Source organism: Lampetra planeri, unplaced genomic scaffold (genome assembly GCF_965212315.1).
Source record: "Lampetra planeri unplaced genomic scaffold, kcLamPlan1.2.h2 scaffold_114, whole genome shotgun sequence".
Classification (NCBI taxonomy): domain Eukaryota; kingdom Metazoa; phylum Chordata; class Hyperoartia; order Petromyzontiformes; family Petromyzontidae; genus Lampetra; species Lampetra planeri.
In genome coordinates, this window is record NW_027613851.1 from 107,073 (window position 1) to 121,999 (window position 14,927).

The following is a 14,927-nucleotide window of genomic DNA, read 5'->3' on the forward strand; positions in this document are numbered from 1 at the left end:
ATGTTTATACCAGTGTTGGCTGACAAAAAAATTGTGTTCCATTCTCAACACGTCCCCATACCACCCGAGTCTTCTCAATGTTACGTCCCGCGTTAAGCATCTTGCATTGGTCTTGATGTACAAAGACGGAGTTCTCCCGTATAGTCTCAACAGACTGTTGGGGCAAGTTCTGTTAGCGAGTAGCAGCACCTAATGAAGGCCGGCACAGCACTCGAAGGGGGTGGGTGGCCAACACCACACCCAGCCGCCTTTGTCTCCCCAGTGGCGATGTGTACACACTGCACCAGGTACTCATTTGATTCCGAGTCGACCTAAGGGAGGCCCAGGACCGGTTCAGCGGTAATCGAACTCGGATCGCCGGGTTTGTAGCGCAGCACTGCTACCCGCTATACTACCACTCCACACACGCGCGCACATCTGCTGCCCATACAAACTGGAACATTTGACACCATCGCTCGCTCGCTCGCTCACCCGCCCCCCCATCTTCTCGCTCTGCCCGTCCCTCCAGGCAAACTGTTCGTGGTGGGCGGCTTCAACGGCGCCAGCTCACTGGGCGCGGTGGAGGCATACGACCCGGCACGCGACGAGTGGACCGTGCTGGCCAGCCTGTCGGTGGTGCGCAGCAACGCCGGCGTGGCGGTGGCCGGAGGGCGGCTATACGCGGTCGGCGGTTTCACCGGCGCGCAGTTCCTGCGGTCGGTCGAGGTTTACGACGCGCAGGCCAACCTGTGGTCCCCGTACATCGCCATCAAAAGAGAGGCCGATCTGTTGGAGGGGGATGAGGAGAGGAGTGAGTGATGAAAGAAAAGGGGGGGGGCTTTTTTGTTGCCAAGATGACACGTGGTTGCCAACTGGGGTAGGGTTTGTAGTGGAGGAGGGGAGAGGGGTCCCTCGATGCATGAGATTTTTTTTTAACACCTTCCAACAAAGGGTTGAAGCATTATTTAATTATCTCCTGCTGTAGCGGGTCGTAAATAGGATCCAATGTAGATTCAGTTTTAGCGTCAAGTTTTGTTGTCGTTTAGAGACTTGCCCGACCGGAAAAGAAAAACAGGATTGACCCTGACAGTTTCCCAATAAAGTCACGTAGAAGGGAAGTAATAAAATAATAAAAATAAAACCTAATAAAATAATTCTCACGACGTTTCGGCCACAACGCAAGCAGCCGTCCTCAGGTGAAGAATGAGGACTGCTGCTTGCATTGTGGCCGAAACGTCGTGAGAATTATTTTATTATGTTTTATTTTATTACTTCCCTTCTACGACTTTACCGAAAGAACCAAGAAGATGATTCCCTGCAGTCACGAAAGCTTTAAATCGAAAAGTTTCCCTATGCTTGATGATACAAACACCGTGATAACGGTGAAGCCCTTTGTGATCAAGGCGATGACGTCCTACGTCATGCGCCGTGTGATGTCATCTCGTTGTGGCCACTTGAAAAGCAACGCGCGTTGAAAAGCGATACAAAATCCATGCATATCGTGCGTGATTTTCATTTTTATTATTTTAATTGGTTCCACCGCTCACGAGGTGCCTGAAATTAATGCGCGTAAGAATGTTGACCGTTGCCGATCCATCGTGCTACTGGGCTGTCGGATAATGGAATCCGTGCAGCTGCCAGAAGTTGTACGTGCAAAAATAAATTCGAATTTTTGCAACTCCCAATTGTGAACATTTCGCGGACGCAAGACGCTAATCCTCCGTTTATCCTGCCTGAACGTTTAATTGTGGTCGAGCCGGCAGAATGCTTGGATGGGTTACCACCATGAAGAACCAAGCAGTTGTTGTCGGCTCGTACAAGACTACAGGATCCGGCACGAGGCCAGTGCAGCAATAGCCTCGATTGTGCCATAATACGCTCCTTGCTCCCTCCTGCCTTCAGAAACACCCGCACTGACTTTGACGCGGCAATGTGTACGGTCAATTAACCGCCACGGGACCCGCAGGGTGTGTCGGGGGAGGCCACTGGTCCAGTAGTGGATTGCCAAAGAATCACTTGGCGATCCACGTTCAAACCTCGGTCCTCAAACTCTGAAGCCAAGGCCACGTTTTGGACTAGAATCTCAAGCGTAATTGCCTGGGGAGGGGGGGTTCACAAAAGCCACATTATTTGTGAACATTTTGGATTCCGTACGAATGGTTGAGGCTTCAAGAGACGAAGCTCCCTTGGGATAATTTGGATTCGCTGCGTTGGTTGGTTGCGAAGGACTAAGATGCCCATGAACAACTTCCACTTTGAAACTTAAAGTCCTAATCGGAAACTCGCCCCGTCTTTTATGCTCGTTGCAGTTGGCAGCTACGTTGCCATCTTGTCGAAGGTCAAGCGGAGGATTTGTGGTCGCGCAAACTGATCTATTGATTGCAGATGTAGTAATATATTTAGATGTTTTAGTCACATTTTTAAGTTCTCTTCATACAAGTGGCCATTAAAGTACATTTAGTCTTGACAAACTGGCATCAACGTTTGTGTTTTCATTTATATTCGAATATCAAATAGTAGATCATTGCCTTGTCTTTTTTAAAACTTCAGGTTCCAGTGATGGCGACTTAAAAATGAAAATGCTTTCAAAGATATGGGTTTAGGGCCTAGGATTCTGAAACACCTATTTTATTTTTACTGTTACAAGCGCCCTGTTCTGGGGTCACGGCCGAACGGGCACGGCTCGCTCGGCACCAGTTTTTTTTTTTCCCACTGCAGAATCAGAGCCGTGCCACTGGCGTCCAACGACACTGAACGTGTCTGATCCTGTTTTTTTTTGTTTATCTTACCCGCCTGCGGGTCACGCATTGTGCGTTTCCGACACGCGCGCGTGTGTAGGGTAACTGGGTTGATGCCGCGTGCCCTCCGTGCGACCTTCTGGCGTTGTCGCGTGCTGCGAACGCGTCGGTAACCCGACCTACCCCGTGGCGGGGCCCGGCTTGTCGCCCAAAACAGATCCAAACCTCTCGTGAGGAGGGCTCGTGCTAGAGGTCGCAAATTGGTTTTGATTCCTTACCCGTACCCGGCCGCACCAGGGTCGCAAACGGGTACCCGAACCCGGCCGTACCCGTACCCGTACCCGGCCGGGTATCGGGTAGGGTATGGGTATCGGGTACCCGATTGCGACCTCTGGGATGAAGCCATGTTGCAGGCGCGGGTGGGTTGATTCTAGGAACTTGAATTGTGAGAAGAGACAAGACGTTGGGAAATGAGTGACAAACAGTTGCTCACCAGTGACTCACGGTCTACCCGTACCCGGCCGCACCAGGGTCGCAAACGGGTACCCGTACCTGGCCGGGTACGGGTAGCCGGGTATCGGGTAGGGTACGGGTATCGGGTACCCGGTTGCGACCTCTGGCTCGCGCAGGGGGTCGTCGGCAAGCAAGATAACAAGAGGAGCCGGGTTTTTTTCGAATTCGGTAAAAAAAAATCTTAATTCAGGAGCCATAAGTACAATGTTGTGAATAGGGGACGATGGGTACCCTTTAATAAATAATGGTCTCACGAAGCGGTCCTTCAAAGAACCGCAGGTTGCCTAACCCCCCCCCCTGCCCACGCTGAACTGGGCTTCCGTGGTCAAGAGGATTGGCGGTAGCCAAAATGACAGAGGCAAAAAAAAATTCTTCTCGAATTTCAAGAGCCGCCACCGCAAGCCCCCTTTTTTAAAAAGCGCCACCGCACGCGACTCCAAGCCGCAGGCTGGCGACCTCCCCTGCTGTGCTGAGTGCGAATCGCGGCTCGGTTAGTGCTCGGCACAGCGAAATAGCCGTAATGATCCCCATGGCACTGGGCTCGGCTCTGATGTGACGGTGGGAAAAGGGGGGGATGGGGTGGAAGCTTTTGTCGGGAGGAGTCGGACCGTTTGTGGGAAATGTCAGCTTTCTTGCATCTCACTTGTCGGCTTCAGTAGTGACATAGACATTGTGTTTAAACCTTGGTATAAACAACACGTCAAGTTGAAGCAAATAGCTCGGCTATATATCATAAAAAAAATGTCGAGTGTTCTTCTTGATGAAGTTGACGACGTTTTATTATTTCCTGATTATTATTGTTTTTGTTAGAAATGAATGGTTTTTTTTTTTCCCCTCCCAACATATTCACAATTAAATTCATGTGGCAGGGGCGCGTGCCCTTTTTGTGCTGCCGTAAAAACCTTGGCGAGGTATTTCTGAAATCGATCTGATGCTCATGTTTTATATTTTATCTCCCCCGAGGGAAGGTGTGTGCATCTCCCTCCCGCAAGCTATCGTTCAAGTTATCTTTCCTTTTGCTCATTTGCATCAATCTTTTGCATGTTTTTTTTTTACGAGCCACGTGTTTCTTTAGGCAGTCGCTGGGAATCGTAAACGCACCCGGAAAATACGCAGAACGCGTCTGGTACGTTGCTTCAAAGGCGAAGGGGGGCACGGGCAATTGGAGTTCCATACTTGAGGCAATGAGTTGTGCAACTAAATCACAGTGGGGGGGGGGGGGTTGGGGTAACCTGCAAATCGATCGTCCCGTGCAACTACTTTGGTCCGATTTCGATTTAAAGCTTCCGTGACTGCAGGGATTCATCTTCTTGGTTCTTTCGGTAAAGTCGCGTAGAATGGAAATAATAAAATAAAAAAAATTAAAACATAATAAAAATAACATTTCGATTTAAAGCTTTCGTGACTGCAGGGATTCATCTTCTTGGTTCTTTCGGTAAAGTCGCGTAGAATGGAAATAATAAAATAAAAAAAATTCAAACATAATAAAAATAACATTTCGATTTAAAGCTTTCGTGACTGCAGGGATTCATCTTGGTTCTTTCGGTAAAGTCACGTAGAAGGGAAGTAATAAAATAATAAAACATAAAATAATTCTCACGACGATCGACCATTCAGACGCTGTCTCCCCGACAGACCTGGTCTTCACCTGAGGACGGCTGCTTGCGTTGTGGCCGAAACGTCGTGAGAATTATTTTATCATGTTTTATTTTATTCCCTTCTACGTGACTTTACCGAAAGAACCAAGAAGATGCTTTGGTCCGGCGTACGAGCCGAGGTAGTTGCTGCAAACACGGTCGCGTCTGAGCGTGGACGCAAAACATTTCTTAGCCCCACTTTTTTTTGTTACACAGCAAGAGGCCCGCTCGCTTTCCGGCTAGCTCCACCCACACTCGCATCAGGGTCGGGACTGAGAAATGCATTGCTTCAAATTTGCCGAGCGGATCTGCTTGAAAGGAAGAGAGGTGGGGGAGGGAAGAGCCACGCTCAGGAACGGATGCAGAGAAGTCCGCATTTAACGAGTCTGTTGCACGGAGTCAAATTGCGCAACTGATGGAACAGGCGTTGGACCTGGGATGCAGGGGAAAGCAAGTTGGGAATTGGTTTTTTGTGGTTTATTTTTTAAGCTTTGCAGAATTATTTTGCACTGCTGGTTCGGAGGAAAGAATTGGTAGTGAAGTGTCGACTGGACGATAATGGGAAGCTTTCAAAGTATGCAATGATAGGTTTTTTTTTGTGTGTGTGTGTGCGCGCGTGTTTTTTTTCTTCTTATAGGATTGAATGACGTCACGTGTATTTATTTTGCTTCTGTGTAGTTTTAACAGGGGGAGGAAATGTCTCCATCTCGGATATCAATTTTCCTTCAATTGCGACAAAGAATGTTATGTTTTTCTCTCTCTATCTCATGTTAAGGTATATTGCTTTGTAAGCTATTGAACATGTGCATGGTTCGAAAAAAAACGCCGCTCGATTAAGCTCCCATCTAACACACAATAGATCAAACCACTTCATATTAGGCACGAAACCAAAGTTGAGTTTGATGGGATAGGGCTAAAACTTTTAAAATATTTCTGGGGTGGGGCAGGGTTAGATTTACTCTGCTTCTTGAAACTCGTTTTTGGTTTAACGGCGGTATTGTGCGCGGGTCTTAGCAAAGCCAATTTAAAAAGCATTTTTATTACGTTTGGTTAAAATTTTGCTTACAGCTTACACCGGCTCTTGTGGCAGATGTTAAGCAGCTTTGAAAAGGCCTTCTTGAGTGGTTGTCTGTAGTACAAGAATCTTTCTAACCAGAAGCCTTCAATTGTAAGCGGGGGAGAGGGGGAATTTTTGAAGTTTATTAATACTGTACCGTTACTCTATTTTGCTGTGTTTTAGGAAATGTGAGCGTGTGAGGGAGTGTGTGTGCGCAGGCATGTGTAAAAGATTTTGGTTACATTTCGAAGATGGTCGATTATTATACCAGGTTAACAAGTGCTAAAGAAAACTGGAAACCAATACGCCATACAAAAGTTTTTGTATGCGATTGTCGGCAAAATTTATATATATTAAATGAAAAAAAAAGAAATAAAAAAAATTACAAGAATTATCTGGACAGCAAATCGCTTGAATAGATTTTTAGCTTATTTTTACACGGTTTGTGAATTGCCATCACTTGCTATTTAGTGGCATTTTTAATAACACGGATGAAAACAACGCATCGTTTTTGGCAAGTAACACCCAGGTAGACTCCCACTAATGTGCGTGCGTACGTTGACCCAAGTTGTTATTTCAGCTCGATCACTAATGGGGTTGCCGCGATATTTTTCACGACACAATATTTGCATTGATGACACGACGATTTCTCGCCAAATTCCTCCACCTTGTAATTGTGTTTCGCATTATTTACTTACAAGATTCTGTGCTAGGATGGGAACTTGGGAAGCTTGACCTAAAATGTTAAGTTCTTCAACTGCAAAACATTTTTTTTAAGCATCCTGTATTTCTGAATTTAAATGTGCCACAATCCTGATTTTTTTTTAATGTGCGAAATCGGACAATATTAGTGTCGTCAATCTTATATTGTAAACCGTAGTGTCACCGTATCGCGGTTAACCCTGGCATGTAAACAAAATCTGCTTTGACAAGATGTAGAACTCCGAAAAGATGTAGGATTTTGAGAACTCATTTACCTAATAACAAGGTTCTTCAACTGAACACTCAGGTGGGCCATAATAGAATTGGCATGTGCTGGGGAGGGGGGGGGGTGGTGACCGGTTTGTCTTTTGTGAACCGCTTTCACGGTGTCACCTCGTGTGGCATCACGATGTCTGTCGTCCATGGGACTCGATTTGTGTCTTGTCCACAGCTCACATCCGTATCTCAACATGTACCCCCCCACCGTCTTCAGATCTCGTTTAGATCTCGTTCTCGCAGAGCCGTATCTATTCACGGGCCACACACACTCGGTAAGCCCTTCCAAGAGTATAGTCCGGCCTTGATCCGGCCCACGTTGGGTCTACCAGTTGAAGAACCTTGCACTTGTGTGACGTGCGCGCGTTAGACACACGCATTGGTCTAGGTAATACCAAAGTTGAAAGGTGGTGGCACTGATTACGGATTTGTGACATTCGTAGCTGCCGAGTTTAAGCGACTGCTGCTGTTTGCCGGTGATCAAAATTGGTGGGAGTCGCCCGTATGATGATGATGATGACGATGATGATTTCCTTTTTGCCCGTCTCGTAGCAAACTCAAATAAACTGTAGCGAAATAAGCCCCAATGTTGGTGTGTGATGTCTGGTTCATTTTAACGCTTGGTATTTATCCCTAAAATTGTGTTGTCGGCGTTCTGTCACCGAGATGAAGTGTCCTTGTCCTTGGGGTCTCGCAGAGCAATCCACAGGAACGCCGGTTCGGTTTCATCTTCTGGCGCGGCAGTTAAAATTATTTTTAAATCCTTTATATTAAGTTCACTTGCTTGCTTGCTTACGACCGTGCAAATATTTCGGTCGTTTTTTAACCCACTTCCCGTGATCCAATCGAGCTGACATTTTGCACACAGACTCGTTGTGCGTGACAATTAATGTTCGTGACATTTTTTCCAAAATTTTACACTTTTTAGGACCAATATATTTAATTAGCAATTGCTTAATGCTGCCATGCAATCATCTGACCCATAGGTGGCAGCCATCTCAAGCCAGAGGACGAGATGACTCTAGCCGCCACGCATATGAAGGATTTATAGTGAAAAACTTTGTTTTTACGGGTTATACTTGTTACTGGTAGGAACCCACTGGTTCCACCAGCCCAGATGATTATTGTGTCCGTCCGTCTTGCAGGGAGGGGCTGGGTGGGGAGGGGCTGGTCACCCCGTCGTGCCCTTATAAAACTCAACGTTTAACTCACTCACGCCGGCTTGTGCCCGCCCTCACAGTCGGGAATATTTGCGGAATACACCACGCCGCCGTTGACCCTGGCCATTGACCGAGCAACCCAACGTTCCTACCAGCTCCCTCCGCAGGAATGTGTTTTATAGAGCTCACCCATAAGAGACCTGTTTTCCAGCATTAGTGTTGAGGAAAGCAGTTGAGCTAAGGCTCAATGCATTACAGTATTTGGGCACTGGAAATGTATGGCTTAACATCAGATATTGGTGCCAGAAATGTGTGGCCACGACTTTAGCATATTGGCACAAGACTGAGAAGAACGTGGAAACAAAAATGTGCAGTGGAGACCTTGGGGGAGTTCTGTTTTATGGATCGTGATGCTGACCAAATGGCGTTGCGCGGTTTGTACAACAGACGGTGCACCAGTTAAACTCGCCAGCCGGTCGGCTCTTCTGTCCGTTCCTAAAATCATCATCAGTCATACACGAGTCCAAATCCTGTCCCATAAGTCCCTGGATTCTCGGTAAAAAATTATCCATCTCATCGCATATCCGTTAGATATCGGTGCGAATTCAACTATAATACATTCACCCGTGTTGTAGAGAATATCGGTAACATAGAGACGCAGAACAAGTATGTTTCCCACATCTATTCACAAGGAATGAAGGTATTTTTTTTCTCGTACAAACCTCCCACACGGCTGGTATTTGTGGGGTTTACTTGACAATACTTCACCAGAGTGGTCAGTACGGGGTGAAGGAGGGCGGGCAATCGAGATGAGCGGTGCATAGTACTGACAAAGACGCGCCTCCCCCGGATAGCCTTAACAGATATGGGGCAAGTGCTGTTAGCGACCACAAAGGCCGGCACCACGATAGGGTGGGTGGCCAACGCCACGCCCGTCCGCCTTTGTGTCCCCAGTAGCGATGGTTACACGTCGCACGAGTTGCTCATTTGAGGCTGAGTCGACCTAGAGGAGGCCCAGGATCTGCTCTGATAATCGTCACTGGGTGTTGGACCTGAGCGGGAATCGAACTCGTGTCGCCGGGTTCATAGCGCAGCGCGCTAACCGCACACGGCACGGCAAAAGATCAGTCACATCACTGCCCCCTTGCTGTCCATAATGTCTCGTGTATATGTACAATTCACATTGTCCTGCGGAGGGAGCTGGTAGGAACGTTGGGTTGCTCGGTCAATGGCCAGGGTCAACGGCGGCGTGGTGTATTCCGCAAATATGCCCGACTGTGAGGGCGGGCACAAGCCGGCGTGAGTAGGTGAAACGTTGAGTTTTATAAGGGCACCACGGGGTGACCAGCCCCTCCCCACCCAGCCCCTCCCCACCGTCCCCACCCACCCTCCCCTCTCCACCCAGCCCCACCCCTCCCATTTGTGGATGCACGACGGACGGACACAATAATCACCTGTGGGCTGGTGGAACCAGTGGGTTCCTACCAGTAAAACTGCTGAAGAAGGCCACGTACGTGGCTTTACCAAAAGACCCAAATAATATGGATGCCTGCAGTCACGAAAGCTTTAAGTCGAGATTTGTCTGGGCACTCCGAGGGCTGACGTTTGCTGCTGTTAGATTCACATTAATTCTAGATTTGAAGCTTTCGTGACTGCAAGGATTCATATTCTTAGGTGTTTTCGGTAAAGTCACGTAGGTAAAACATTAAAATTAATAAAGGTAAAATAAAATAAAAATCACGACGTTTCGGAGGCAACACAAGCTTCCGTCTTCAGGTGGAACCGTCACAGCCACGACAGCTGTATCAAGTAAATGAGAGATTGCAAGAGCTACCACTCCGTTTATATAATGGTTGGAGAGGAGGGGGGGGAAGCGGCAAGTACGGCACACGTTTTATTCATATGGTAAGGTGAGGCTTAAGAGGGTGAGCCTTTGTTATGGAGAGGTACGGTTTGTGACTAAGCCTGGCCTACATAACATGTTCGTGGTACGTCCGCGATCTGTCCGAGGTCACGCCGAGGCAGACCAGATTGAGGTCGTGCTCGATCCGCCTTGACCCTTGAGGACAGACGTTGAGTTCGTGGTTTAATCAGAATCAGAAACGGTTTTAATCGCCATGAAAGTTTACACATACGCGGAATTTACTATGGTCGGAAGGTGCATACATTCAACATGTAGGAATCTTAAAAAACTCGAATAGGTGATATACAGTCTAACTATACTAACGTTACAAAGTAGAACTAATACTAACGGGCTAAAGTATTTAAAATTATGAATAAGTAGACCATATAAAATGTGAATGTAAAATGTGAATTAGCCATAATATACAATCTTAGAATACAAAAATACAAATAAGATAACACGTAAGTTTGACTAGGGTGTAATTGTGTAGATAAAATGTTATAGTAAGTGTAAAAGTCATTTTAAGTGTAACAGTCATTTCGCGTTGTGCAGATGAAAAACACTGGAGACCGTTTTGGTTGCGCTTGGGGGCCGTCCATAAATGACGTCACGCACCTAGGGGAGGGGGGGGGGTCAGACATTTGTGACGATGTGTGACGAGGGGGGGGGAGTTGAGAAATGTGACGTCACATCAAAATGCGCAACTTTAAATAAATATAGGCAACTCGTTCTACTTAATTAAATAGACTTTGTAATAAATGTTTTCTCCTACAACATCAGAGCGCAGCGGCACATTAAATACGCACTACAATGACAATAGTTTAAAGCGATTTGAAGCATGTTTTATTTTTTTGGGGGAAGGGGGGGCAGAGCTTTGTGACGTCATTTGAGGGGGGGGTCTGACTTTGTGTGACGCCGTGTGACGATGGGGGGGGGGGGTCAGAAATCGTCCAAAATCGCGTGACGTCATTTATGGACGCCCCCTAAACTAAAAAGCCTGCGTGTTAAACTCATCAGATTTGAAGCCTTTCGTGACTGCAAGGATTCCTACTCTAAGGTTTTTTTCGGTAAAGTCACGTGGGTAAAAAAATATAAATAATAATAATAAAAAGATAATGTAATAAATAATAGAAATAAAATAATGACAATAGTTTTTAATTCTATTATTTCTTCCGTTATTTTTTATTATTAATTATTTATTTTTCACCTACGTGACTTTACCCATAAAAACCTAAGAAGAAGGTTAAACTCATCAATTTAAAAAACGAAAACCACGTGGAGCTACAAACACCACGTGACCTCCCCCCCCCCGCTCGGTTTCCGGGACTTGGCCAATGGGGTGAGAGCGAGGAGGGGGTGGGGGCGGGGCAAAGCGGATCAGGCTACGGTGGCCGACTCCGTCCTTTAAATTAAAAAAAACGCGTTTTGTTGTTAGCCGAGCTCCCCTATCGCTTTGGGGGTGACGCGAAGCAGCATCAACATCGGCTGTGTAAGTTTCCTTCGGTCGCAACCGGGTACCCGTACACCCTACCCGATACCCGGCTACCCGTACCCGGGTACGGGTAGGCCGTGAGTCACTGGTGAGTCACCGTTTGTCACTCATTTCCCAACGTCTTGTCTCTTCTCACAATTCAAGTTTCCTAGAATCAACCCACCCGCGCCTGCAACATGGCTTCATCCCAGAGGTCGCAATCGGGTACACGTACCCGTACCCTACCCGGCCGGGTACGGGTAGGGTACGGGTACGGCCGGGTACGGGTACCCGTTTGCGACCCTGGTGCGGCCGGGTACGGGTAAGGAATCAAAACCCGTTTGCGACCTCTGCGCCTGGGACAGGCGAGTGGGTGGTCGCGAAACGTCGTTTCCGTGTCGTCACTCAGTCGGCTTTGTCGTGGCGAGGGAGAAGGCGGGTTGAGTTGTGGCGGTAACCACACCTCCGTTTCCCTGGCGACAGGCACCAGCACTACTACACTATATACTACACTATACACTACTATATACTACACTATACACTACTATACACTACTATATACTACTATTTACTACACTATACACTACTATATACTACACTATACACTACTATACGCTACACTATACACTACACTACTATACACTACTACACTATATACTACAATATACACTACTATATACTACACTATATACTACTATACACTACTACACTCTCCACTAATACACTACCACACTATACACTACAATATACACTACTACACTATATACTACACTATACACTACACTATACACTACACTATATACTACACTATACACTACTATACACTACTATATACTACACTATACACTACTATACGCTACACTATACACTACACTACTATACACTACTACACTATATACTACTATATACTACACTATATACTACTATACACTACTACACTCTCCACTAATACACTACCACACTATACACTACAATATACACTACTACACTATATACTACACTATACACTACACTATACACTACACTATATACTACACTATACACTACTATACACTACTATATAGTATATACTACTACACTATACACTACACTATACACTACTACACTATACACTACACTATGGGTCTCTCTGTGCGAGTCTCTGTGTCTCTGCGTGAGTCTCTGGGTGTGTGCAAGTCTATGGCTCTCTGTGTGAGTCTAAGGGTCTCTGTGTGAGTCTCTGGGTGTGTGTAAGTCTATGGCTCTCTGTGTAAGTCTATGGCTCTCTGTGTGAGTCTAAGGGTCTCTTGTGTGAGTCTCTGGGTGTGTGCAAGTCTATGGCTCTCTGTGTGAGTCTGGCTCTCTGTGTGAGTCTAAGGGTCTCTGTGTGAGTCTCCGGGTGTGTGTAAGTCTATGGCTCTCTGTGTGAGTCTATGGCTCTCTGTGTGAGTCTAAGGGTCTCTGTGTGAGTCTCTGGGTGTGTGTAAGTCTATGGCTCTCTGTGTGAGTCTATGGCTCTCTGTGTGAGTCTAAGGGTCTCTGTGTGAGTCTCTGGGTGTGTGTAAGTCTATGGCTCTCTGTGTGAGTCTATGGCTCTCTGTGTGAGTCTCTGGGTGTGTGTAAGTCTATGGCTCTCTGTGCAAGTCTATGGCTCTCTGTGTGAGTCTATGTGTCTCTCGCGACCCTCAGAAAGGGCATCTCACGCACCCAGGGGGTGGCGTGCACCCCAGGTTAAGAAGAAGAAGCACTCACGACTGCTCTAAAGGCTTTTGCTTTGTCAACGTGAACCGATGGGCAGTGTGGTTTTTTTTGTTCGTGGTAGGCTACGAGAATTCGTTTCTCTGCTTATTCGATGTTGCCCCGTCCCTTAAAGCCTTTCGTGACTGCAGGAATTCATATTCTTTGGGTCTTTCGGTAAATCTTCTTAGGTTTTTTCGGTAAAGTCACGTAGAAAGTAAAATAAAATAAAAACAATTTTATTTTATTTTACTTTCTACGTGACTTTACCGAAAAAACCTAAGAAGATGATTCCTTGCAGTCACGAAAGCTTCAAATCTAGAATCTTTCGGTAAAGTCACGTAGATAGAACAATAAAACATGATAGCTTGAAAGCATTTAGCGCGGGGCCCGTATCATAAGCAGCTACTTGTGGCGCTACGAGGAAAATGCGCCACTGGTTTTTGTGCCCTTCCACTTCACAGCCGGGAGGACACGGGCACGACCACCGGTGCGGTGACTGCTCCCAAACTCGCCGGCTAAGGGGGATGACCACCACGACCACCACGACCACCGCGACCACCGCCAGCGAAGCGTGGGACGAGTCCGGCGACCCCGGGCGCGTCCATCCCCTGGCGGCCCTCGCCTCGTCCGAGGAGTTTGCGAGGACGCGGTACCGCGACACGAGCCGCCTCGTCTGGGAGCGCCAGCGGCGCGAAGAGGCGACGTCCAGCCGGGCGCAGCTGGACGGGAGCTACCTGCTGCGCAAGTGCGGAGTGTGGACGGGCGAGCGGGGCAACCAGGCCGTGCTGGTGCGGGGCCGCCCGCACGCTGGGGCCAACCCTGCAAAGTCCGCAGTGTGCAGCCTCATGTGACGAGCGGGTTTTTTGGGGTGTGGTGCGGACACACCGTGGATTTTTATAACTTTGATCGCTCGACCACTCATTCACTCAGCCACAAAACCACTCACTCAACCACTCGCCCATTCACTCAACCACTCATTCACGCAACCACAAAACCACCCACTCAACCACTCGCTCATTCACTTAACCACTCGCTCGTTCACTCAACCACTCATTCACGCAACCACAAAACCACCCACTCAACCACTCGCTCATTCACTCAACCACTCATTCACGCAACCATAAAACCACTCACTCATCCACTCGCTCATTCACTCAACCACTCGCTCAATGACTCAACCACACACCCGCTCGCCGGTCCACTCGCTCAGCGAATGAGCGATGCCATTCGCAAAACACAACAGAGTGGGCGGGCGGGGGGACGCCGTGCGTGCGAAACAAAAACGAACTTTATTAAATATATAAACAGTCAAGTTTCTCATCGCAGTGAGCACTGATATGAAACGCCGCAGCGAACCTGTTCACGTGCGCGGAGCGGCCAGGAGCTCAACGCATCGCTCGCTGGGCGATCGATGCCCCACTTCCTCCTCCTCGAGATCGACCCACGGACAAGTCGCTCGCTCACAATAAATAACAGCCCCAACCCCCCCCCACCAAGCCCCCCAACTTCCAACGTCGCAGGGTTCGGGGGGGGGGGGTACCCGGGACATCGAAATGCGTCTCCATCCGCGTCTCCCCGCCAACCGCGAAAATAAAGGAATGGGAATAGTGATACGCTCGCCACCCTGCGTTCTATAAAACACTTTACGAATATTTTTTATTAAATCCTTTATATTACGTTCGCTTGCTTTGCTTTGGACCGTGCAAATCTTTCGGTCGTTTTTTAACCCACTTCCCGTGATCCAATTGAGCTGACATTTTGCACACAGACTC

The 14,927-nt window shown here is 47.6% G+C and overlaps 2 protein-coding genes across 3 annotated transcripts in view; both read left to right on the plus strand.

The window, feature by feature from the left end:
• The window catches only part of LOC144738726 (influenza virus NS1A-binding protein homolog), a 62,912-nt gene extending 60,462 nt beyond the window's left edge, over positions 1-2,450 (plus strand). Inside the window, exon 15 of the mRNA XM_078621718.1 lies at positions 509-2,450. Coding sequence (XP_078477844.1) covers positions 509-798 — 290 coding nt within the window. The 3' untranslated portion in view covers positions 799-2,450. The remainder of the gene's footprint in view (positions 1-508) is intronic.
• An 8,932-nt stretch (positions 2,451-11,382) lies between these two features.
• On the plus strand, positions 11,383-14,766 carry BRD3OS (BRD3 opposite strand). Of its 2 annotated transcripts, none has more exons than XM_078621726.1 (2): positions 11,383-11,454; positions 13,617-14,055. In XM_078621726.1, exon 2 carries the CDS (start codon positions 13,680-13,682, stop codon positions 14,004-14,006), a length of 327 nt encoding a protein of 108 aa, XP_078477852.1. In that variant the 5' UTR covers positions 11,383-11,454; positions 13,617-13,679; the 3' UTR covers positions 14,007-14,055. The 2 variants fall into 2 exon arrangements, with proteins under 2 accessions (XP_078477852.1, XP_078477853.1); XM_078621727.1 differs by having other exon boundaries at positions 11,428-11,545; positions 13,617-14,766.
• The last annotated feature ends 161 nt before the right edge of the window (positions 14,767-14,927 follow it).